Raw genomic sequence first — 25,846 nt, forward strand, 5'->3', positions numbered from 1 at the left:
TCCTTTAATCCTAGGCTGGGATTTTCAATAATTTTAAAGTTAAATGTTTACATTTGTTTGAACAAGGGCAACAAAATGGATTATTACAGACCAAAATACAGAATGGGCACTAGAATTCAAAGTCACTGTTCCCAGCCTGTCTGTTGGGATAGTTAACGGTACCTGTTTCAAAGTAATCCCTGTCACTCTCCGGGGATAAATTCTGTCAAAGGCAGCTAACTAGCTGCCAGTCACATCCCCAGGGAGACCACAGGAAAAGGAGGGCTTTAACCCTCGAGCCTGGCTGCCGGCTGGCCCACCTGGCCCCGCGCGGGCCGAGCCCTGGAGCAGCCGGACGCCGAGGCCATCCTAGACCGAGCCTGGGCTAAATCCTCCAGAGCCGGCCCCGCCCCGCCTGACCCCGACGCCGCGGGCCCAGCCGAGCCTCAGGTGCACCCTGCGGCGCCGCCCCCCTCCCGCGCTCACGCCGGGCCCCAGCCCCGCCCCACTGCGCGGGGAACCGGCGGTCGCCCGGGCGCGCCTCGCGGCCCAGGCCCCGGCCCCGCCCCCGCCTCGCGCCCTATATAAGGTCGGTCCGCGGGGGCGGCGGCCGCTGCGGCGGCGGGAGCCAGCCAGCCTTCCCTCGTCTGGGCCGGTGTCCGGCCAGTCCCGGGCGCGGTGGAGCAGTGGGGTGCCCAGCGCGCACGCGCACACGCGCACACGCCCGCGCCCGCTGCGCCCCGCCCCTGCGCGCCGCCGAGTCCCCAGCCCTGGGCCGCAGGGCGCGGGCCGCGGAGGGCGGCATGCGGGACTACGACGAGGTGATCGCCTTCCTGGGCGAGTGGGGGCCCTTCCAGCGCCTCATCTTCTTCCTGCTCAGCGCCAGCATCATCCCCAATGGCTTCAACGGCATATCAGTGGTGTTCCTGGCGGGGACCCCCGAGCACCGCTGCCGGGTGCCGGCCGCGGCCAACCTGAGCGGCGCGTGGCGCAACCACAGTATCCCGCTGCGGCTGCAGGACGGCCGCCAGGTGCCCCACAGCTGCCGCCGCTACCGGCTCGCGCTGCTCACCAACTTCTCCGCGCTCGGGTTGGCGCCCGGACGCGACGTGGACCTGGAGCAGCTGGAGCAGGAGAGCTGCTTGGACGGCTGGGAGTTCAGCCAGGACGTTTACCTGTCCACCATCGTGACCGAGGTGGGTGCAGGCCCCCGCCGGGGCTGGGGAGCGGGGCGCGGAGGGGACCCTCACGGTGCCCGAACGCGCGGCCCCGCGCCAGGTGCGCACTGGACCCTGTCACTCCCCCTCCTCCAGCACGTTACTCCCTGGTGATGGGCATCCTTCAGCCAGGTGGCTCGGGGAACGCGGCGAGGTGACTCCACCTGGAGCGTGCTTCTCACACTGTGGGTGTCAGGCTGGCCGCCCATCCCGATGGCGCCCTTGCAGGGAGAACCAAGAAGGCCCTAGGGGACCCTGGGCGATGCTTCACAGACTCCAATGCCCTGGGTGGTCAGGAACTTACCTCCTCCGGATGGGGGCGGAGGTGGTGGAGAGCAGGGCCAGGACTTGAGCCAAGCTGTCACCGTTTTTCCATTAGCTTCCTGTCAACTGTCCAGAGAAAGGGGATATAATTCCCCTTCTTTCCTGAACTTCTAAAGTTAAAGGAAACGTGTTTAAAACTCTCTCTTCCCTCCTTTCTCCAATCACTCCTTCCTCCACCTACTTTGCAAAAAAAATGACAGTATACCTGTGTCCCATAATGAATTGTTTACCTTGGTCTGTTATTACTGACCAAGGAATGACCATGGTCAATGGATGCATGCATCCAAAAATCTTTTTAGGGTGACTTCTTGACCTGGAATATTTTCTAGGATTTTCTGAGGCAAAGTCATTGGCCAGATTTCTTTCTGGTCTTCAATTCATGAGGGGAAGAGGGTGCGGGGGAGGGGAAACTTTCTCATTCCCCAACCCCTTGGGTGTTCTGTTTGGGTGGCCTTGTCCCCCGGTAAACCTGCAGTCATTACTGCTAGCCATATGCTGTGATGACCATGCAAGTATGTGGCTGTTGCTTTGTGTCTTAGACAAAGGTGCTCTGATCCTCTGGAGTCACAGCAGGAAAACGAAAAGAGCCCTTCCTGATGGGACACCTGGGCTCACTGGGTGTCAGGCCTCTGCTTGCTTGGTAGACCCTACCCTCAGTGCACCACTGACCAGGACAGAAGATGGACTATTAAACAGTTATAGGACTCTGGAACGGACCCAGATAGGAAAGACTTGGGGTTCGTGAGAATACACAGGAGGGCTGCCTCTCCAGCTTCATGGAATCAACCATTCTGGAGACGTGCGTGTGCAGGGATTCCTTCCTAGGACTTCAAAGGGGATGACAGAGACTCCGGAGGCCCTGGAAGCTGCCCTTTGGACTGTCATCCTTCAAGCTGGCAGCCATCACCCAGAGCTGTCCCCAGGGACTCACTGTCTGAGCCAATAATGTGTCATGGTGTGTTTTCACTGTATGTTTAGAAGTTTGATGTCTCGGCTCCTGTGCTTGCCTGCTCCATATATATGTAGTAGGCTCCATATATATGTAGGGGACCTGAGCCCCACTGGGATTTCTCAGCTGATGATATGCTTCTAGAATCCTGAGGCATCATTACTTGACAAAAAAAGGAGATCATCAGTTATGTTGAGGGCTGGGGAGGGCGCATAGGGCAACGTGTAGAGGTGACAGATGGCATTGTGGCCCAAGAGGGTACAAAGAATTGGAATTTTCAGTTGACGTGAGTCCTGGGTCCCAGCTTCACAGTACAGTCTGCTACCTTCCTGGAAGCCAGCAAGGGCCGTGGAGGCAGAAGCTGCTCCTGGGGTTGCAGGCAGGGGCCACAGAGGGGAAGCTAGACTCCATGATACAGAAATCCTTCGGCCTCTGGCATCCCAAGGAAGGAGTGAACTCAGAAGCAGCTCCTGGCATCTGTTTGGATTTTACCCCAATCTCTGAGGGTCCTTGGGCTTTCTCTAGTCGTTTGCTCTTGCTTCGCTTGCCCAGCCTGCCTTCGGGGAAGAGTGGTGGCAGCGCTGGCAGTGATGAGCTCCCAGGGACTGGCTGTGCCCGTGGGATCCTGAGCTACTTTGCTGCCAGTGCCTGTCTTTACTTTTTTATATTTAGCCTTTTTATTTATCTGTCTTAGTTTCATAAGAGCCGCATACCCTTTCACCTACTTATAGGGTGTCAGTCTTTGCTGGGAGGCAAGATGAATACTTTACTTCGTCCTTTGTTTGGGGATGCTTAATGTCTGAGTTCAAGGCTGCTGGTTCCACTCAGGTGCGTGGTCACTGTGGGATGCTGTTCCGTCAACATTCCGGTGGTTCTATTTTAATAAGCTTCGTTTTCTTATAACCACCGTGGCTAGTCCCATGCCTGCTAAGGGTCCCCAAACCTGTCGTCTGCCCCAGATCATACATAGTTGTGTTTCTAAGTACACAGCTATTGGATTCCTATTCAAATTTCTCAAGAGAAGACTAAAACCTCACGTTTCCTGTTCTTTTTTTTCCTGTGTTGCAGTTAAAGTATGTGCACGTAGTAGTGACCTTTGTGGTAGGTTTGCATCTTTGCCTCCCTTGCAATTCCTGACACATTGCCGGATATAGAGTGGGGACTCAAGAAAAATGTTACTGATGGATTAATGAACAACTTAAGTAATCTCTAAAGCTTAAGAACTGAGCAAAAGGAGGACAGTTTAATTCATAGAAGGTAAACTTGGGGGGGCAGGTAGCGAATAGGATTGACTGAAATATTTTAGAGGAAACATAATCCCTCCTGCCCCACTGCCCCCACCCATCCCCACTGCCTAGGGTGGATCAGGAACAAGGCGTTGGGGTTGATGGAAAGACAGGATCAGTATTTAGGAAGTGAAACTGGTTAGGTGCTTTAGTGTTTCAGGAGTAGTTTGGTAGTTCAGTTGCTTCTCAGCATGCCTGGTCTCTGTCGTCCCCGGGGTGCTGGGGAGTCAGCCACCGGACCCTGCAGTGCTTCTCCAGTCCCTGAGTGCTTCTCACCCCAGGATTGCTTAGGCAGTTCCTCAGGCTTTTCAATTTCACCATAGCCCAGGCCAGCCTGCCTGCAGCCAGAGAGGTTCCTTGGACACTTAGAACTCTTTTGGCACCCATGATTTGGGCTCCTTCAGCTAAGCCCAGCAGCCCTCTGCATCCCCTTGCCTCCTTCCTGTCTTTACTTCAAGGAAGCCCTTTGCCCCAGTCCTTGACAGGACTCCAGTGCCTTCCCTGTTGTTCTAGAAGGCCTCTTTGTCTTGACTAGCTTTTCTGTCAGCCCTGGCTGGTGCACAGACGCCTTGGAAGATGGGAGCCCCCCCTGTTCTCCACAGGCCTGCCTGAAGGAAAAGCCGTAGCAGCTGGGAGGTGCCAGGGCCTGACTCTGGGGTGGACAAAACTAAATGCACCGGGAGCTTGTGCCTGTGGCTCTGCCTTTGCTGCCTTTTTCTCCCACTGGCTGGAAGCACAGACCCTCATCCCTGCCGTCGCAGCTACGTGACAACCCAGAGAAGCCATCTGCTTGGCCCCTGTGTGTGCAGTTAGCTATTCAGACCTGACTTCCCAGGACTGGTAGGATGGATCCCCTTTCCTCGTCTAGAGCCGACATTCTGGATCAGGGTCACACAGTTAACATGGGGCAGGAGATGGGGGAGCAAAGAAAATAATTTATTTAGAGAATGAAGTTCAGGGTCCATTTGGACTTTGGGAGGCCAAGCCCTCGAGCCCAGCCTGAACATGTTGTTAAAGATTGACAGCCCTTTCACCTCCCATGCAGGCACTCACCTGTACACAGCTACGGATGTTTGTGGGGGGCACCACCAGGCAGTGTAGGGGATAGGATAGCAAATACATCATGTCTTTGCCCTGCCAGCCTTCTGGCAAGGATCCATTAATTGCAGCAGGGAGCTGAATGAAATGTGCATAGAAACACGTGGCATTCACTACCCTGTGGTGCTAACCAGTGAGTTTGACCCGATGGGGTCAGGCTAGGCACATTTCAGGGAAGAACCTTACTTTGTGGGCACAGACCCTATTGTTAGTACCTTCCGGCCAACTCATAGGTAAGAACATTTAGTCCCAGGGAACTAGCTTGTATCTCTATTTCCCATTACCGAGAAGCAGCACCAATTACATACTGAGTATGAGGTATGTTTCTCTTTCGTGTTCAAAATTCTAACAGCTTTATTATGGTATAATTGACATAAACTGAACATACTTAAAGTGTACAGTTTGAAATGCTCTGACATACGTGTCCACTCATGAAGCCATCACTGCTAGAGAGGCATATTTCTGACCTGGAAATCACAAGTCCAAGCCCAGGCCAGAGTTGCTTCCAGGGTTTTCAGGTTGGGACTGCACAGCTCGGCCAGCCAGAGGGTAATGATGCCAGGCTCGCCACCTGAGCCTTAAACCCGCACTTTCAGTTCTGAGCATCCAGAGCCAGGAGGTAAATAAGGAAACACTACATACTTTTGTAAACACATTAAGCAGGAGGTACTTAGCCTGGCCCCCGTGGGTATCTCCTCTGAGTTCTCCTTAGGAGGATGCGGGTAAGTCCTGGAGCCCACTGGAGTCCGCCTGGTACTTACAGGTGAGTGGGTGGGTGGGGTGGGCTGGGACCCATTTCGTGTCTGCTCTTGTGCTCATTTTTGAGGCCTGTCATCTTTCCCAACCCCACCCGTCTGGCCAGGAGGGAGGCAGTGCTAAGGCACATTTGTTTTAGGAAGGCCCCAAGCATTGTCAAGGGTTGTTAGTGCTGGAGAGAGAACAGGCTCCTCCTTGATTAATCATAGCCTCCTGGGGTAGGGCAGGCTGGGCCAAGCAGAGGGGGCCAGGCTGAGGGAGTGCAGGGTGCCCTGGGGACCTGTCCTAGAGGAGCACCACATCACCTGTGCCCCGCGGGCTCCAGGTGGCAGCTGGCCCCAACAGCCTTAAACTCCCTGTAGAAGCTGCTGCTGGGGGGCCTGAGCTGGAGGACAGTGGCCACAAGCCCAGAACTCACTGCTGAAGTCCTTTTGTAGTTCTAGACTTGCTCAGCTCCATCAGTCAGTCCACAACTTTTGCGGGAGACCTGTTGAAAAACAGCTGCTGCATCTGTATTCATTTTTCTGTCTTTGTGCTGCAGAAGTAATGCATGCTAGCTGTGAGAAAGATCCCATCAAATCTGAGTGGCAGCAGCCAAAATCTGGTCCCTGAAGCTCTGCCTAACAAGAGTAGGCCTGGGATGGGAGTGAGGGAAGGGAGATACCCACTTTGGATAGCCTTACCTTGACTCCCCTACTGCTCCTGCTCCTGGTGTTAGCAGCCATGTCCGGATGGGAGCTGTCCCGGGAACACCCACCCCCTGCCCTCCCCAGAGAGACAGTATCTGGGTACTGGTGCCACAGAGGCTGCAGAGGTGGGGCCTGGGAAATCCAGCTTATCATCAGGCCTGGCTCCTCTGCCGCTCTTGACTCCTGCTAGTCTGGGCTTCTTCCAGATTCGGGGGTTGAACGCCCCCAGTTCCTCCCTGGGGTGGGGACTACCACCCCACTCCCAGTTCAGCCCTCCCTATGCAGCTTTATTCCAGGATGGAGAGCCATGGGGCCCGAGGGCACCTTCCACCTGCTGTAGGGCTCTTCCCGCCCAGCCTGGGCCCTGCCCTCTCCCCCCTGCAGGTGCCAGAGCTGTGTGTACAGGGAGCCACACAGCCGAGACGTAGGCCTGTGTACCCCTCTGTCACCGACCTGGGCGAGAGGCTTTGTCCCAGGAGGTGTACGCTCTTCATGCCTTTGCTGCTCACTGGGAAGCCAGCGGGCTCCATGGGGGGCAGGCCGGGGTCTGGATTCCCTGCGGGGAGACTGTAGCTCTATACAGCTTCCTTGTTACCACCAAATGCCAGCTCTCTGTTCTGGAAAATGTTTTTCTGGGAACCATCATGTTTCCTGTTTTGGCTTTTCTTCCTCCTTTTGGCTTCTTGTTAGGCTGGGGTGACCCATGTCTGAGTGTCTGGCTGCTTCCCCATTTGCCTCCTCCCTTGCCCACAGACCTCTTTCCCTATTCATGGTGACTACAGATGGAACCACACACTGAGCACTGGGAAACTCAAGTAGTGCAGCCTGTTTCCTATGCCTATCCTGTTTTCTAGATGAGGGAATGAAGGCACTCTGAGGGACAAAATCTCATCTGAGGTTGGACAGCCAGTGAACTGTACAGCACAAGCTGGAACCCAGTTTCCTGACTCCCAGCTCAAAACTCTGGCCGTCATTGGGCCTTTTATTGTTTGTGCGTGTGCGTGTGTGTGTGTGTGCAGAGTCAGGGATTCCAGTTCAAGATGTCGCCTGAAGGACTTGAGGTCATTGGCCCAGGGTCGGAGCTGCGCAGAGCTGAAGGAGCAGGGGTGGGCAGTGCTCGCTGGCCCTCTAGGCCTAAGCCCGTGCTGGATGCCCTGACCCGCAGGGCCCCTGAGCCCCCTCCAGTGTCCGTCCTGTGCTGTCCATGCCAGTGTCCTGCCCTCCACTGAGCAAGGGTGCCCAGCTCATCCGCGCCCCTGCAGGGTGCTCTGATTTCATTTTCCAAGAGGCCTTAGAATTTAGAACAGTGTTTTGAGAAGTGAGTGACACGCGGCTTTGCTCCTCTTGCAGTGGAACCTGGTGTGTGATGACGACTGGAAGGCCCCGCTCACCACCTCCTTGTTTTTCGTGGGTGTGCTGGTGGGCTCCTTCATTTCGGGGCAGCTCTCAGACAGGTAAGGTGTCTGTCGCCTGCAGCCGCAGGGGACCCCAGCAGAGCGCTGGCAGGTGCCGGGTCCTTGGCTTCAGCTGGTGGTGTGTGGTGGGCTCTCAGCCCAGGGCCTTGTGTTTTAAAAGGAGGGGAAGCAGCATCTGTGCATTGCCTCCATACCAAAGGAAAGAGCCGACACCTCCCACTCCCTCATTCTTGCCGAGTAGAGAAACCTGAGTTCCCCTTGCCAAGTGTACTCACGATGCAGTCCACCAGGAAATATGCCGTGAGTCACTTCTGCACTAGCCTGGCTGGCCTGCCCTGGATGAGCGTGACTCCCTCGTGTCGCTAAGTGTGGGAGAGGTGGATGCCAGGTACACGTGCACCTGCCGTGTGATGGATCTTTAGTGGTGCTCCAGGTACCTCTGTCTTCCTGAGAAGACCAGCCTCCTCTCTGCGTGGTGGGAGGAGACCGCCAGCCAGCGGCGGGGTGATGGGCAGGGCTCTCGTGTCCACCAGGCTGACTCCCCTTACTGCTAGGCCTGCGCTTCTGGCACTTCGCAGCAAGGAGGAAGAGTACTGTTTGGACTCATTTCTCATAAGCAAGTGCCGTGAGAGGCAAACTCCATTCCTGCTGGTTTGTGGAATCCCTTAGCCTTTGCAATTATGGGCCACATTTTAGAGATTGTTATGTGTGAGCATTTTTCCCGGGAAAGGTCCGTAGCTTTCGTGAAGTTCTCCGAGGAGTCTATTTTGCTGTGTCTTCCCACCTGGGAGCTTCAGGATCTGTCAGAGAAGCCCGAGGCAAGAGCACGGCTTTTAGGAAGGCTGTTGGCTGCACTGGCATGGATGAGGACTCCCACAGAATCCGTGGGGCACCCAGGGGAGAGGAGGCTCGGTGTCCTCCCAGGACTTTTGCCTGGGATCTGTCACAGAGAAGTCCAGGAGGAGAGTCTTCCCATCTTAAGAACAAAACCGTTTAGTTTATCCTGTAGCACAAACGCAGGGTGTTGTTTTGCAATATTTACATCTGTGGATTATTGTCTTTACCTGAGAGGTCTTTCTTCATGAGAAGCTTAAATATGTGCCTTTTCCACTAGATTTGTCTTTTCCAGGGTGTCATCTAGTGATTTGAAAAAGTAGAAAATTCCTGCAGTCATCAGTGAGCATGAAAGAGTTTAGTAATCGGCCGGGACAGTTAGGTGATGATTCTAGCAGATCCCGAGTCACTTGCTTCTTTGGAGGAAAGGCCTTTGTTTCCCCATATCCTTAATCTAGGTAAAGCATCAATTGATATTTATACATATATATATATATAAAATGCTGTATGGGGGGACACATTTCGTTCTTTTCCCTTGTGACCATCTCACCATTACAGCACCATTAGTTGAAATTTTTTTTTTCTGGAAAGTGCATGGACTGGGACTCGAACCCAGGTCTCACACATGGCAGGTAAGAATTGTATCACTGAACTACCCTTGCATCCCCCTGATTACTTATATATATATGTATGTATGTACATATGTGTATATATGTATATGTGTGTGTTTTTTTTTTTTTTTTTGGCACGGGCCAGGCTCCCGGACTTGAACCCGGGTCTCCGGCATGGCAGGTGAGAATTCTGCCTTTGAGCCACTGTTGTACTGCCCTACTCATATTTTTTTTTTAACAAATATGTAGCACCTCATATGAGCCAGATACTTCTGTAAGCACTATACAAATAAAAAAAAATAATGCTTGATCCTCATCACCCTGTGAAATAGGATTTTTCTCCCCATTTTACAGATGGGGGTAATGAAGCTCAGAGAGGTTAAATAGCTTGCCCAAGGTCACATAGCTGGCAAGTGGCAAAGTTGTGTTGTGGGCCCAGATCGTCTTGACCCAAAGTCCATAATGTTGGTCCCTCTTTATTTTGTGTGGACCACTGTTCTAGGTCCCTGATTTCCTAGAATTTGCCTTCTTGCCAGGCAGAATGTATAAAACAAGTCATTAATCAACTAACTGTTACCCTTTGTTGTGGTAAGTGAGACAGAGGAGAAGCACGAGGTGCTGAGCGAGCACCTAACAGAAGAGGTCTGGGAAGGCTTCCGTGTTGCTTCCTATTGAAACGGAGCTTGAAGGATGTTAAGGAATGATGAGAAAAAAGAAAGGAAGAAAGAAAGAAAGAAAGACACAGACGGGCTTAGGGGGTCTGAAGCTTGAGTTTACTTCAGACAGACTTCAGACAATTTTCTTCTTAACCAGATCCTGGTTATATACCACAGGATGACAATAGGCATGCATGCATTTCCTGAGGGAACAAAGTTCTTATCTTTCAGTGTTCTTCCTTCATACTTAAAATAACCATTTGGGGTAAACAAACATTCTCTTCCTCCCAGACTGCTCTACCTAACAGTCTCCACAGTTTACTGCCGCCATCCTGAGGCCAGCTGCTTCCAACAAATTGTGCAGGTCTTGTTTTAACACTTGGCTTCTACACTTCCCTGAGGAGGTAAAGCGTGAGCTGAGATTTGAAAATGAGTAAAACTCAGCCAGTTAAAGAGGTGGTGAGAGGAAAGAGCGCTCTGGGCAGAGAGAACAGCATGTGCAAAGCTTAGGCTCAAGGGAGCATGCACCTTTCCGAACTGAGAAAAACGTCCATTGTGGTAGGGGTGTGGAGTGTGATGGAGAGGTGAGGGTGGAGAGGCAGGCAGAGGCCAGGGCAGAAGAGCAGACAGGACTCAGGAGATCACGGTTAGGTGTTTGGGTTCTAGTCACAGAGCAGTTGGGGAGCTACTGAAAGTTTTTTAAAGCAGGAGGTTGATCTAACCAGATTTGCATTTTTTAAAAGATTATTTTACAACCTTGTGGTGAAAGGATTGAAGGAAAGCAAGAGGGGTTGCAGAGAAACCAGTTACAAGGCCATCTCAGTAGTTCACACAGGGATGATGGTGGCTGGACCTAGGAGGATGGGGGGAGATGTAAAGAGAAGTGGGAAAACCAGCAGGACTTAGGGTTGGATTGTATATGGCAAGGAGGCGAAGGAGATTGTGGCCTGCACAGCCTGGTGGCTGGGGAAGGCCTTCTTTAAGACAGAGAACTCTAGAAGAGGACCAGGTTTGTGGGAAAAGCTACTGGGTTGACTTAGAGCCTACCGAATTTGGGGAGACTACAAGACCTCTGAGTGGAGAACACATTTGGAAACTGCCATCACACAGACCCTCATCATCAAAGGCCCATGTATGCGATTTGGTATCGAGTGAGGAGACGGGAGGCCCAGGACTGAGCTTGGGGGCCTCTCAGTCCCATTCATGGAGCTGGGTGGCAGCCGAGGCTCAGAGGAGCTACCTTAGTTTGAAAGTCAAGGAGAGGACATCCCAAATTCGGCATGGGAACTGTGCATTTTCCTGGGTCATCGGTGTTGTGGCATGTCTGTCTTTGTGGGATGGCCTAAGAACGAGGTTCCTGTGTAGCACCAGGATTGCTTGGCGAGTGCGTTTGAGGTCCAAAAGGCGTGCTCCCAAGGAAGTGGGAGAAACAAAATCCACGGGTATGTTGAAGACTACCTTAGGCTTCAGAAGAGCTAATGGTGTTCTTCAAACCGTTTATAAAGATTTGGTAGTGGAACCTCTTCTTTTACAATACTCGTAAGTCCAGTAAGTGAAATAGGTAAAAGCATGGCTGCTCTGGCTGTAGCTGCTGCCTTCCCACGCCACACCTTGAGCACGTCCACAGCCCCATAGGAGGCCCAGGACTCCATGGGATGGGCAGCTCCTGATCATATTACTTCTGAGTAAGCCAGCTCTCAAATCTAAGCCAAGCAAATTACCTAAGAGCAGTAGATTCGTGCCCTCAGCTCATCTAGGGTATCAGCAGAAACTTTTTATATAGGACAAAGGGTTAGACTTCTTACTGGCTCATTAAGAAGCTTGAAATTCAAGAGAAATTAAATTCATCATGGGTCATCAAATCTTTTTATCTGACCGCTGAGTTTGAGAAGTGGACTGATATTTCCTGGTAGGTTCTAGTGGGTATGTGTGCATTCTCTATTTTGTTGACCTGTTTTAAAAGTGAGCCCTTCAGGCCCCAGCCCCAGCCCACCAGGGACTGGCTGTGTGTAAGGCTCCCCTGGGCTTGTGTCCCCCTCCCATCCCAGCGGGCCCTCAGGAAGGTGCAGTGCAGGTAGAGGTCACACCTGCTGCCTTTGGTTAGGAACCGCCCCTTGATTGTGCTCTTGTTATAGAACATTGAAGGGGAGGGGAGTCTCCTAGACAGGGTTTCTCAGCCTCCTCACGGCTGGCATTTTGAGCCGGATAATTCCTTGCGTGGGGCAGGTGCTGGTCCGGTGCACTGTGGGTTGGTCCGCAGCATCTCTGGTCCGTCCCCACTAGAGGTCAGTACCACGCCCCCTTCTCCAGTTGTAACGTCAGCAGTGTCTCTAGACTGGTGTGTGTGTGTGAGTAAAATCCCCTTGCCGCTCCCCACCCCTCACCCTAGTGGAGAACCATACTCTAGACAAGCTAGAGGATGGCAAATACTCTTTGGGGAGCTTCCCTGAGCACCTCTGGGCCCTGTTTTCCCCAATCAAGAAAAAGGTGCATTTCCCCACTACGACATGCAGACAGTAACTGGGATTGCATGGGCGACTTCCATAGGTTTTTATGGTGACCCTGGAAAGCACAATATACCGGACAGATAAAAGGCAGAGCTGCTTTAGTTGGGATGGGAAAGGGCCCAGAGTTCCCACGCAGCCTCGCCTTTCCCTCCAGGAGCCTCTGGATTCGAAAGCTCAGTTGGAAACCACTGCTCTGTATGATTCCCTCCCTTCCAGTCCTGAGTTCCAGACTGGGAAATCGAGACCACAGCTGCCGCGTTGTTTGTGAAAGAGTTTTAAAAATGGCAGCACAGTCAAGTTTGGGCTGGATTTTCCCCCTACTTTCTGGGGTACTACACTCAAAAGCTAAGAAAAAGTAAAATCTGCACCATCATGTGCCATCTCAGCACTTGACTTGTGCACTTGGGAGACTCAGCCAGACAGGACCCTGCTGGGATTGACCTTTGCTCCGTGCCTGATAAGAGGCACCCAGAGCAGAAGGAGTGGGCTAAAAGAATGCACTTTGACTCTCAGATGGCTCCTCAGAGCTGCCAGGGGAAGCTAGGCTGGTGGAAGGAGCCCAAGCTACGAGACATGGCTTAGGAATGACTCCACAAGTCGTTTCTGGATGCTGGCCCTGCAGGCATCAGGCTACCTGGACAGCTCACCCCTCCACCCTGCCTTCACCTGGAGACACAGACATGCTGTCAGACCCAGCCCGGGCAGTGGCTCCCGCTGCATTCTCATCTTCCCAGGCTCCTGAGTCCAGGAAGTCTTCTGAGCTCCCTTGTTATTATAAAATAGACACAGTTAGAGAAAACCACACAGAACAAATGTATGGCTTAAATGAATCATTCCAGGGCAAATAACATTATAACCACCACCAATTAAGAAATAGAACTTTACTGGCTACCCATAAGCCCTGTCCATGTGACCCTCCCAATTGCAATGCCCTCCCTCCCCCATAAATAACCTATGTCCTGACTTTTAAAATAATCACTTCCTTCTGTGTGTGTGTGTTTTAGTAGTTTTATCATCCAAATGTGGGCCTTACACACAAGCTTAGTTGTGCCCACTTTACAAAATGTGATGTTCTTAATCTATGGCTTCTCTCTCTATCCCTTTCTTTGCCTTGCACTTTATCTGTTGAAGCACTCTGGGCTGTTTCCCAGTCTGTAGAGCTTGGATTTTGCCGATTGCACACTCACGGTGCAGTACAGCAGATGTCTCTGTTCTCTGTATTTCTTGCAAATTGGCAGCTGGACCCAGGGGCTCAGTCAGAGTCGGGTTCAGTCTCCTTCGAGGACTGTGGGAGGCACTCCGCGTCTGCTGTCTCTATGCTAGCAGTCATTGATACGTAGGCCTGCATCTGCTAATTCGTTGGGGGGAGGGTTGTAAAATGGTGATATGCTAATTCTGTCCCACTCCTTTTTCATTTGGTAGCTGCAATATTTTTACAACAGTGACACTTTCCCTCATCTGCTAGTGGGTGTGATGCACACAGTTCATAAGGAAGTTCAGGACAAATGCTTTTTTCCCTTTATCAGTTTTGATGGTATGAATTGTTTCCCCTTCGTCCTCCAAAGTTGACTGGACATTATTTTTCAAATATCATTATGAATTCATTGATCCCCTGCAGTCATCATACTTATAGGAAGTGGGGAGGGGAGTTAAGCCACAGGAGCTGGGGTCTGAGACAGTCTGCCCTGCCCCATGGGTGTGGGGAAGCCTCTCTTCCGGGGCTGTCCCTGCTGCCTCTCCCACCGAGGTCCCTGGCACTCGCCTCTTCTTCCCAGGTTTGGTCGGAAGAACGTGCTGTTTGTGACCATGGGCATGCAGACCGGCTTCAGCTTCCTGCAGATCTTCTCAGTGAACTTCGAGATGTTCGCCGTGCTGTTTGTCCTCGTAGGCATGGGCCAGATTTCCAACTATGTGGCAGCTTTTGTCCTGGGTATGGCCATCAAGTTGGAGTTGAGTACTTGATCCTGTGTTTTGCTGTCACACCACCACCCACCTTTCTGGAGATAGGTGGGGTGTCCCTAAAGGGAAAACGGTCCCTAGTGACACTGAACAGAGCTTCTTGATGCCAAGATAAAGGCAGGGAAACTGAGTCAGACAAGCAACCAGCCTTGGGTCCCCAGCAGCAGAAAGCCTTTCTGGCCTCTGAGATATGGCGCTTGGTCTTGTTTGTACTCTGTGGGCATCTTAGTAAGGACTCGCCAGAGAGCGCCAGTAGAAAGGGCTGCCACTGCCCTGGCAAGGCCCCTCGGGGAAGAGGGAGGTGTGGCTTGAGGAGTGAGGGCTGGAAAGGTGAGCCTGCCAAGGTGGGAGGCTGCCTCCTCTGCACGACACTGGGGCCAAGCACAAGTTACTGACAAGAAAAAGTGGAAGGAATGGGCGTTGTCACCTGCAGGGCTCAGTCCCCTGCGCACACAGCGGGCCTTGGCTCCAGCGTGCTGCTTGTTACCACTGCGAAGTTCCCTCTCTCAGTGAAGGAACCGACTCTACCCCATCGGTCTTTGGGTTCCTTGAGTTGTATTGTTGAAAGGAGCATTTTCCCTCTTCCTCTTAGTAGCGACTTCACTTTTAATAATTTCTTACTCATGAGTAAGGATTAAATGTGGGGGCCGACTGTGGCGTCTTTGGCAGATGGTTTAAGAAAGTGGTGAAATGTTCACTTGAGAGCAGTTGGCGAGCGCCGACGCCCAGCCTCCTCCCAGAAGATAGGTTCAGAACCCCTCCCCTCCCCTCCCCTCCCCTCTCCTCTCCCCCTCCCCTCCCCTCCCCTCCCCTCTCCTCTCCCCTCTCCTCTCCTCTCCTCTCCCCCTCCCCTCCCTCCTCTCCCCTCCCCTCTCCTCTCCCCCTCCTCTCCCTCCCCTCCCGTCTGTAAGGTGAAAATGATACCGTAGAGGGTTAATGAGGAAATAAACCAAATTAAAATGCTAACGTGATTCCTCCCTTGTTTTGAACAGGAACCGAGATCCTTGGCAAGTCGGTCCGCATCATCTTCTCCACGCTGGGCGTGTGCATATTCTATGCCGTTGGCTACATGCTGCTGCCGCTGTTCGCTTACTTCTTCCGGGAGTGGCAGACGCTGCTGCTGGCGCTGACCGCGCCAGGGCTGCTGTGCGCACCCCTATGGTGGTGAGTGCGAATCCTGCGCCCGCGCGCCAACCCCACCCCCGCCGGCACCCCGCCCTCCTCGCTCCCCCCCCACGTCCTCGCTCCCCCCCCCCCCGCCGGCACCCCTTTCTCCCCGCTCCCCCAGCACCCCCCACCACCACCCTCCCCGCTCCCCCGCCCCTCCCACCACCACCCTCCCCGCTCCCCCCCGCCCCTCCCCGCTCCCCCCGCCCCCTCTGCCCCCAGCCCCCTCCCCGCCGGCAGAGGGCAGTAGCGGCCCGCAGATCCCGGGAACGGCAGGCTATTTCTAAGTGCTTTCCCAATGTCTTCCCCATGCTCACAAAACCCGAAACAGAAGGAAATCTCTTGACCCCAACAGACTTGTTCCCAGCCGGGCTCTGAGGTTCCCGAGGGCAGGGAGAGCCAGAAGGTGTGGCTGTGAGATGGTGGGGTCTGGCCAGGCCTCCAGAAAGTGCCCAGCCCCAAGGGCAAGACCGCACAGGCCCTATTCCTGGCCTTTGTCGCTGAGGGTTGGGGGGTGGAGAGCCATGATGGGGAGGGGGAGAACCATGACCGGGGTGAGGGTATGAGGGTGGGAGAGGGAGGGCGGGGCAGAGAGGGTGGAGAGTAGTGACAGGGAGCAGCCTCGGGGCTGCGGGAAGGAAGTAGCTGATCCAGGACAGAGGAGGTGCACAGGCGGAAAGGAAGCCAGGCTGAGGGGCTGAGCCGGACTCGCCCCTGGCAGTCAGGGAAGCTGAGCGCACTGGGCGGGGAGCTGAGAGCATTTCTAGGCTAGATGGGGGAGGAGACCCGGCACGTGGTGGGTTCTGGTCACAACAGAAGGGCAAGGGGCTGCCTGGTCACCATGAGATAGAAGATAACAGGCTCAGAGCACTCAGGTGCCTGGATAAGCTTGTTTTAGGGAGTCTGACAGGTGTATGGGATGGATCAGGAGTGGAGGGGGAAGAGGCACGGGGGGCCTAGGGCCTGGACAGAAGCTGCAGCAGGGCCGGGGCCGGGGCTGGGAGGACAGCAAGAACCTCAAGGCAGGGTCTGGGCTGGCGCCCGGCAGGGGCTATCGCTGGTCTTAGGAATTGGTGGTGGGTAGCCAGGGTAGGGCCCCCTCGTGGTGTGTAGCCCCCGCTCCCCAGTATTGTGCAACCAGGTCAGGACTGCACTGTGAAACAGCTCTTGGCTTCTGGCTCGTCCACACCAAGCACGCCACACACCTAGTCTGGTTCCAAAACCTCGTTTCCCACTCACGCCACAGCCTCGTTAGGGTGAGGTTACCCTTGTGTTTCCAGGTTCATCCCCGAGTCCCCCCGCTGGCTCATCTCTCAGGGACGATTTGAAGAGGCAGAGGTGATTATCCACAAGGCCGCCAAAATCAATGGGGTGGCAGCGCCCCCAACCATCTTCGACCCATCAGAGGTAAGCACTGCATGGGGCTGGCAGGACTCGATCTGAGGGCAGCCTCCCCCCGAAACACACCCTCCCTAGGGAAGGCCCCGCGGTGATGCACACACCGAGAAGGTACCAGCTGCCCAATTCTTTTCACTTCTCCCATGGATTTCAGGTTTTCATACTTTACTTCCTTTCTACGCAATTATATAATTTAGCCATTATTTTTTATTGTAAACCTCCTCTATTAGTAACAGGACCTTCACGAAATCAGCGTTTGGGGAAGTCATTGTTTCTTATGCCTAAGGTGGTTTGTCATCTTAAAAGAAAAAAAAAAGATCCAGTCTGTAAAATCAGAAGCACAAAAACATTTGGGGTAAGAAACGTCAGTCTCTTTCTCCTTACCAGTGGCCCGTTTGCTCCTTGCATCTCGGAGCCAGGTCCTTTTAGACATTCTCCCCTCCCTTGCCTGCCTCACCCAGCAAGCCCTGCTGTCACCCACCACAAGCATTTTCTTCTGCCTGGTTCCTGGTTCTTGCTTCTCCTTCCTGTTCCCTCTCTCCTTCTACCCCTTCCGCACGCAGCAGGCAGTTTTCTTCAGTCTCATGACTACCAGGAGAGGCGAGAAGCTGTACATGCTGGTTTCTGTGGTTCTAGAATGTATCTGTGACTTCACTGAGAAGACCAGGAAGCAGAACCGGTGACAGGAAGGGCCGTGGGAACAGCCCCCAGCATTCGTGCTGGAGTGGGCGCAGCAGGCACTCCGAGGTGCTGAGGACTCTGCGGCAGACCTGGATCTTGGGAAAGAGGGGCCAGTTATTGTACAGCAGAGAGGCAGTGGTTGCGGGCAGCCCTGCTGGCTTCACAGCACCGCTGTGGCCCATTGACATCTCCCACGTAGCATGTACCGGAAAGGGCTCTGTTCTGAGGGCAGTGTTGGAGTGTCACAGAAATGTCCTGCATGGCTTTTAAGTGAGGGGTCATTCTGGGTGAGCCCAGAAGTCCCACTAAGAAACTATCATCTTTGAGGAAATAAGGCTATTTCAGGGAACCCTTTAAGTCAAAAGGTGACCTTCTGTTGAACTGCTAAGTCAGGAAAAACAAGCTCTAAAGCTGGGTTTGTTTAAGAAGACAGCATCAGTGTGTTTAGACGTGTGGTTTATTAATGGCCTCGGCTGTGCTGAATTTTATAGGAAGTTACTCTGGGTGAAGCTGAGGTCAATTTTCCTGCTTTTCTATTTGAAAAAAAAAATCCATGGAAATAGACCAGTAACCACATGAGATGAGGATTAAATCGTTAATTATTTTAAAATATCAGATCAGCCAGTTTCCATCTCTGACCCAGAGGGCAGGGAGCCAACTTTGGGAAGGAGTTCTCGAGGCCTCCCTGGAATGTGGTCCTGGCGGGAGGATTGGGCGGCGCAGGGAAGAGCTGCCGGTGTGGTCCTCAGCCTTTGCTGCATCCCCAGAGCACCTCCTTTTCCTCCTCATTCTCGTTCACTCTGCTTTGTTGTTGACAAGGCCTGGGGAAACCATCAGCGGCTCTGATCCAATCACCATACTTACTGCTTTTCTTTTCAGAGGAGAAACATAAAACATTCCCCAACTTCAGACATACAAAGCTAAGACGCAAGGGTTTCTTATGTGTTACTGGATGCCGACCCTCCCGTACCTTTCCATATTGTTCCTGCAGCTGCAAGACCTGAGTTCCAAGAAGCAGCAGTCCCACAGCATTCTGGATCTGCTCCGAACCCGGAATATCCGGATGGTCACTGTCATGTCCATAATTCTCTGGTGCGTAAGTGAGACCTGCCTGCGGCTTCCAGACAGAGCAGAAGTGGCCATCAGCCGTCTCCTTTACAGGCGTGTCTCAGGGCAGAATTGAAAGCCTGTGGTATCAGAAAGTGAAAGGGATGTACCTTGCAACGGACAAAGTGGGCATGCTGCAATCCTAAAATTGATGGAATCTCAGAAAAGGAGAATGAAAACTATCGTGGAGGCTTTGGGGGGAAATACAGGATCTTTTGGGATCACTCCAGCTCCCGAGGTGACTCCTTGCTCCTTTGGATCCTTGCTTAGTTCCTGTCCCTCCTACCCAGTCAGACAGTGGTTGAGGAACACAGGTGAGGCTTTTAAGAAGGATCCAAGTGAAGATGCCATATCCTCTAGTCCCAGAGGTTGCTCAGTACTTCTGGAAATGCAGACGTGAGACTGAGCCTCCTCCCACTGGGATATTCAGAGACTATCCGGGAGGCAAGGCCTGGTGAGACATCCTCCTCAGGCTCCTTACAAGGCATTGTAACAAGTGTGTCAGGAAGGGATTTGCAAATTGCCAGAGCAAGGGAACATGTCCAGGTCTTGGATAGCTTTTGTCCAGCGACCAGACCCTGGGATTATAGAGACAATCGGAGGCTACTTGGTGAATGGTGATAAGGTGATGAGAAGAACAGACTTCATTTCAGTGTCCTTATTACCAGATTCAACCAGCCTTGGGGCAGCCAGCAGTTTTGCTTACTGGGGGCTACTGTGAGTCACCCATTTCCAAGGACTGGCTCAGGATCCCTCAGGCAGCACACCACCCCCTGAGCCAGCCCCAAGACAGGGCCAGCATTCATCTGCCCCACAGATTGGCCAGCCCGCGGTGAGTTACCACTTTGTGGTTCACCCAGGCTCTCCTCCCTGCTCTAGATTTCCCAGGGACTCGGGCACATAAATTTTACCCGTGATTGCACAAGCTGTAGTTTCAGCCTGCAGGTGAGTCCAAAACAGTCTAATCCACAAAGGCCTGGCTTGACACAGAGAATGGGTTATCATCAGGATGCCTACTCATGGCAGAGCCAAGGCCAGGAACAGTGGAGGGCACACAGATGGGACAGTACGTGGCCCTGCCATTGGGAGCTCCCTTCTCCACAGCGCACTTCGCGCCAGCTGCCACCGACCAGCCTCTTCCTGGCCAGCCACCACAGATGACCCTGCACAGTCTTTTTCCAAATGTTTGACCCAATGTTTGCCCTTATTTTACCTCCTCTCTCATGTCTTCTCTCACCCTACTTGATATCTGCCACCTTACTCATTCCTTAACTCCTACAATTGCTGGGTTTGGGGAGGTTTGGAGAGTAGAGAGGGTTTCTTTTCTGTAAGTGCTTAAACTAAGGATTTTTAAAGCTAAAAAGCAGGTTGCAATTTTATTTTCTCAACAGATTATATCTATATGAATTAGATAAGGCTTTCTGCTAGGATATTTTCTATATGGTATGCTCCCAAAGTGTGCCAACACAGAGTTTACACTGTACCACTTGGGCTGGGAAATTTATCTTTTGCTCTAAGAAGTTAGACACAGTTAAATCTACTGCTGCCATTCGATTCTCTTCGAAAAGTAGTTTTGCATTTCTCAAAATATATTTTAAATGTTATTCAGGTTGGGAGGGACATGGATACTGCTTCTGAAGCTTTCTTCTCCACTGTATTTCAGGATGACCATATCCGTGGGCTATTTTGGGCTTTCCCTTGATACTCCTAACTTGCATGGGGACATCTTCGTGAACTGCTTCTTTTCGGCGGTGGTTGAAGTCCCAGCTTACATTATGGCCTGGGTGCTGCTACAGTATCTGCCCCGGCGCTATTCCATCGCCACCGCCCTCTTCCTGGGTGGCAGCGTTCTGCTCTTCGTGCAGCTGGTCCCTCCAGGTAGGGCCAAGTGCATCTGCCCTCTTCGGTCATCTTCCCCAATTAATCAAGAGAATAAAATCATGCTCATCATAGCTCACCTGCATACATGCATTCTTGACCTAAAAATCAAGAGAAAGTGCCTCCTGAGACCAGAACATTATTTATAACCATCGGGGGTTGTTGGTTATTTTACTCTGTACCCAAGTTAATGTGACCATATTTAGTTGCCTCCTCAGAGGAAGGGGGAGGAAAGAGAACCATCCCCATATTACTTTTTCTCCTAGATATCGTGTATCATTTTATCCAACAAATAATTGTGAAATGCCTGCTTTGAGCTAGGCACTGTGCTTAGTGCTAATGAAACAGAACTAAGGAAGGCAGACAAAACACCTCCTCTCATGGAGCTCACATTCTAGTTGAGACGACAGACAACAGAATGCTTCTTAGAGTTCAGATTGTGTTACATTTTATGAAATAAAAACTTAGGATGGTGGGGAGCGAGCTTACGTATAGAAATTTCAGACAGTGTCTCTGAAGAGGAGGGCAGTTGAGCAGAGACTGAATTGATGAAGAAAGCCATGAGAAACTCCAGAAGGAAGGACCCTTCAGGAAGAAGAAACAGCAAGAGCAGAGACCCTGGGGAGGGAATAAGCCTGGCATGTTTGCAGAGAAAGAGGGAATTAGAGGTAAAAAACAAACAAACAAACAAACAAAAAAAAACACAAGAGAAGCCAGTTAGGGGGTCATAGGCTGTTAGCAGAATTTTATATTTAAAACCATCTTGGTACCCCACAGATGGGTGAGGTAGCCCTTTTTGACAATTTGCAAAATAGTTCATAGACTCTCAGATGACCATCTTTGTGCCCAGATTTCTCAGTCTACACATGGCTTTGGGGATCATTTGGGGGCCCCTTCGGCTGGGGTTACACAGGATCAGCTTCCAGTGTGGGTGCCAGAGGAGCCCAGGAATGTAAACAGAAGTTCTCACCCTCCAGCCTGTCTTCTCATTGGCACAGTGAGAAGCATGGCTTGGAGGATCATTCCTGAGTTCTGATGGCGTATGAATTTTTTGAGGTCCTTGTTTCATGAAAACATAAGCTGAGTTGGAATTGAACTCCTTTACCGTCATCTAAAATTCATTAGTTAATTCCACAACTAACTCCTTGACAGCTATGTTTCCAGTGACTTCTGGCCCATAAAGTAGGTCTATTTGGGCTATGGAGGGACTCACTCAAGTGGTCCTGAGGCTGAGCGTGTCCTCAGGGCTGCAAGTGACCAGTCTGCTTTAATTAACTTGGAAGGAAATCTTAATAGAGCTTCTTACCCCAATAGGAAGTTATAGAAACTGTAGGTACATCCCCCCCACCTAAAAAAATTAAAAGGAGAAATATATTTGTTTCAGGCAAAAGTAAACAGAACTCTGACTAGCATTATACCTTGGGTTGGTGCCTACTCTTGCTTTCTTTGTCACTCCAGCCTTGCACTATTTGTCTACGGTTCTGGTAATGGTGGGCAAGTTCGGAGTCACCGCTGCCTTTTCCATGGTCTATGTGTACACAGCCGAGCTGTACCCTACAGTCGTCAGAAACATGGGTGTGGGGGTCAGCTCCACAGCATCCCGCCTGGGCAGCATCCTGTCTCCTTATTTCGTCTACCTTGGTAAGTCCCCCGGGCAAAGATACCTGTCCCAGGCCAAGGGCACATGGTAGCAGTGGGTGGAAGCACTGATTGGCTTTAATGTGAGCATGAGATAACATGTTAATGGGGCAAACAAGCACATGCAGTGAGGGGAATCCCTCCCATCCCAGATCTGTGCCCAGTGAGGAGGCCTTGTCTGGGTGCACCGTGGGGAGGCTCCGGTCCATAAGAGGAAACAACCTATAAACTAGCTAGAAATTCATGAGAAAATGAGAGGCTTTTGTTTCTGTTTTAGCCATCCAAGACCTTCCATCAGAGAATACAGTTCCCTTATCCTTAGAAACCGCAGAGTGGTTTAGGGAGCCAGTATACTTGGAGAAATTTGTCCTTGGAATAAGAATTTAAAATGAACATGAGGGGGGAATATATTCCTTTCAGAGGTCTGATGAACAAAGAGTTAACATAACTTGGAGCGCTTTAGACAGTTGGTTTGTCCTGTGTAAAGACTTACCTTGTGCCATTTTATGTAACAGGGCACCAGTTTTCTCTTCCTCAAAATTACTTCCTCATAGCAGCTCCAGTTTCCCCGACATCTCTAGCCAGTGCATCTTTGGGGAGAGGTGGCACCTACTCTGAGAGTACCCACAGTGCTGAAAGATCTAACAAGCAGAAGCACCTTGTGTAGCCAGAAGGCAAATCAATCAGGTTGTGGCACATCTGGAGTAGTGGGGAAGTTATACCTGTCCATGGATGAGTACCTGAAATTCCTTGGAATCCCAACACTGTGAAATAGGAATTAGCAATTACCTTGGCTCTGCTCCTGTTCCCCCTTTCCCTCTGCACCCCTCCCCTGCACCATGGAGGCACGTCTGTGCCTACTCTGAGCCGTGACGGGTTCCAGTCTGGCAGCTCAGACTGTGGCATACGCTAAGGCTGAGAAGTCAGGTGATCCCCTTTCAAGAGTCCTGGAAGTGGAAAGACATGGAGGGAGACCCAGTCTGACTGTAGCCCTGGCTCAGGGTTCTGTGTGCTTTGCCATAGGTGCCTATGATCGCTTCCTACCCTACATTCTCATGGGAAGTCTGACCATCCTGACAGCCATCCTCACCTTGTTCCTCCCAGAGAGCTTCGGTATCCCCCTCCCAGACACCATTGACCAGATGCTAAGAGTCAAAGGGTAAGGAGGCCCCTTCCTAACGTTGTCGATGTGCTCAGCCAGGCCTGGCTGGATCCTAGGAGCTTCTTGCAGTAAAGGCTCTTGCAAATTCTCTCTGATAAACACCGTGAACGAGGTGTTATAAATGGAGAGGTACTTAGAGCCTATCCTCTGGTTTGATCCATTTCGACATGATACTGTGTACAGCCCCAGGGCAGTGGTACCTCTAGGATAGCGCTAGGAGGAACCTTTCAGATTCTACTATATTATTTTGCCCCCACCTTGGTGAAAATATTCTCAGTTCTCATTTTTTTTGAAGACTGGTAGGCATCTTTTCAGATGTGTTGCTAACGTTTGTTTCGCTTGCTTCTATAGAATAAAATACAGGCAAACTCCAAGCCACACAAGGGTATTAAAAGAAGACGAAGGAAGCCCCACAATCATTAAAAGCACAACCTTCTAACCCAGCCTCCAGTCAGTAAGAAATTGGAGAGGAAGGGCTGCTCCTTGTCAGAAACGGCGTGTGCAGACAATTCCCTCTGTGACAAGGTCTTTGCTATTTATTATGTTGACCCTCCTCCTGACATGCTTGTGGACAGGTACCCGGATGCTGAGGCTACGTGTGGTCCTAAAGCAGTACCTTCCCTCCAGAGACGCTGCAGCTATGGACACGTAACATTAGATGAGTCACAGGTATTATAATGATGGACTTGGAACTTCCTCCGAAGTTAACTAACCACTAGAACCAGTAGAATTTGAAAGAATACGGGAGGCATCTGGTAAATTTACAAGTTAATTTTAGACTACCTAAAAAGGCCCGTGATAACACTGGAGATTAAAGCTTTCCGCCCCCTTTCCCTTTTACCTGTAATGGTCCACTTTAGAGCAGAAGAAATAATTTCACAGGGAATTTGACACTTCCTCAGTTCCAAGGACATTAACAGGGACTGTTGCTTCCCCAGGACAGGAGAGCACGGGGTCTGGGAAACACAAAGGTAATTGAGATAGAGGGGACTATACAGATGCAGAATACGTGGGCGAGTGCAGTGATCTGCAAGCTCTTGGACCACTCAGCATGACTCTGGGTAGACTTGTTTACATCTGATCAAAGCACTTGGGCTTGTCCAGGCCCATAAGAAATGCATCCTTGAATCTGTTTTTCTTATTTGCCACTACTGTGTGAATCAAACCTTTTGGCTACTTTGGCTTCTTATGTATGGTTTGAAGGAAGTATATCAGTGAGAAAGAGAGATAAGCAAACTTGTCTCTTTTCTTGAAACTGTGATTGGAGTTTTGTTTATTTTGTTTGGTGGTTGTTGTTGTGTCTGTTTCTCCTTAAATTATTTGCCCTTCAGAATAGACTTAGGAAAGGCTGGTTCCTTAACCTCCAATTTGTATCTTTTTTACCCAGAAACATGCAGTTGCCGATTGTACACTTACCAGCCTTAGCCACTAGCACTTCTCTGAGGGCCAAAAATTATGTCATCGTAGGTGTTTCTTTTGTGACATCTAACCATGGAAAAACTTACAAGAAAAAACAAATTGTGTTCACAGTCTTTCAGAGATGATCACTTCAGACATGCAACATTGGGAGATATTTTATATACAGTGTAATTGACTTCTCTTTTCTGATTATGGTCCATGGTACTCCTTCTGATTATATTCATATGGTACTTCACCTGGTTAAAAACCATATTTCTGTGAAAGTTACTGAAGTGCCTCAGGAAATGAAAAAATTTTAATAAATAAAATGATAGCCACTGTCTACAATCTTTTTACAGAATTTGGTGACCTCATGCTATACCATCCCCTGACTTTTCTTTGTATCTGCTTGGGATAGTCCTTGCAGTGGTTTGGGACTCATCTCAATGGCTAATACTCAGTCCCTGTGTTCTAGAAATCTTTATTCTATTGATTGTGGACTGAGCCAGCCTTCTTGTACAAGTGTCTTAGTCTGGGTTCCTCTGGAAGCAGAGGAGAGACCAGTGTTTCTATGACATAGGTGGCTTATTTGGAAACAGGATTGCTGGGAGCAGGGTAAAGGACAAGGAGAGCCAAACAGGATGGGAGGGAGAGCCAATACAAGGATGCATCATCAGGTTGGCTAGCGGCAAGGGTGGTGGTATCCATCCATCAGTAACTTCTGAGGAGCCTGATGAAAAACATCTCAACACCATCTACATTGTGGCTAAAAGGTGGAAGCATTTATTTAATGGTCCTCATCCCCCATTTACAGGTGTGGCCCCACAAGTGTTAGCTCCCCACAATTCAGGTTGCATATGCATGAGTCCCAAACAGGTAATCCCCTGGAGAAAAATTGAGAGGTAATACATTGCAGGCCCAAGGCAAGGCACCTCAACGAAGCTGGTCAAAGGCTGTGTGAACGGGTCCCTGTAACAGTGGCTGGAGTAAGTGGTGGGGCTGAGAGGATTTGGCATGGTGACCAAGAAGTATTTGTTACATATATCATTGGCCACAAGGAGACTTGGGCTAGAAAGTGTGGATGGGCCTGGGTATAAAAGTGCCAGTTAGATAAATGACTTAAAACGCATGCTGCAT

General features: G+C 51.2%; 2 protein-coding genes across 2 annotated transcripts in view; one reads left to right on the forward strand and one right to left on the reverse strand.

The window, feature by feature from the left end:
* The first annotated feature begins 733 nt into the window (after positions 1-733).
* On the forward strand, positions 734-24,142 carry SLC22A5 (solute carrier family 22 member 5). Its single transcript, XM_077138400.1, has 10 exons — positions 734-1,175; positions 7,649-7,752; positions 14,097-14,251; positions 15,273-15,444; positions 16,728-16,854; positions 18,518-18,618; positions 20,297-20,511; positions 21,970-22,152; positions 23,173-23,308; positions 23,663-24,142. Exons 1-10 carry the CDS (start codon positions 783-785, stop codon positions 23,748-23,750), a joined length of 1,674 nt encoding a protein of 557 aa, XP_076994515.1. The 5' UTR covers positions 734-782; the 3' UTR covers positions 23,751-24,142.
* LOC143664274 (uncharacterized) overlaps positions 16,486-25,846 on the reverse strand; it is a 44,208-nt gene continuing 34,847 nt past the window's right edge. Inside the window, exon 5 of the mRNA XM_077137957.1 lies at positions 16,486-20,612. The gene's annotated coding sequence lies outside the window, so the exon portion shown is untranslated. The remainder of the gene's footprint in view (positions 20,613-25,846) is intronic.

This window comes from Tamandua tetradactyla, chromosome 20 (assembly GCF_023851605.1).
Source record: "Tamandua tetradactyla isolate mTamTet1 chromosome 20, mTamTet1.pri, whole genome shotgun sequence".
Classification (NCBI taxonomy): domain Eukaryota; kingdom Metazoa; phylum Chordata; class Mammalia; order Pilosa; family Myrmecophagidae; genus Tamandua; species Tamandua tetradactyla.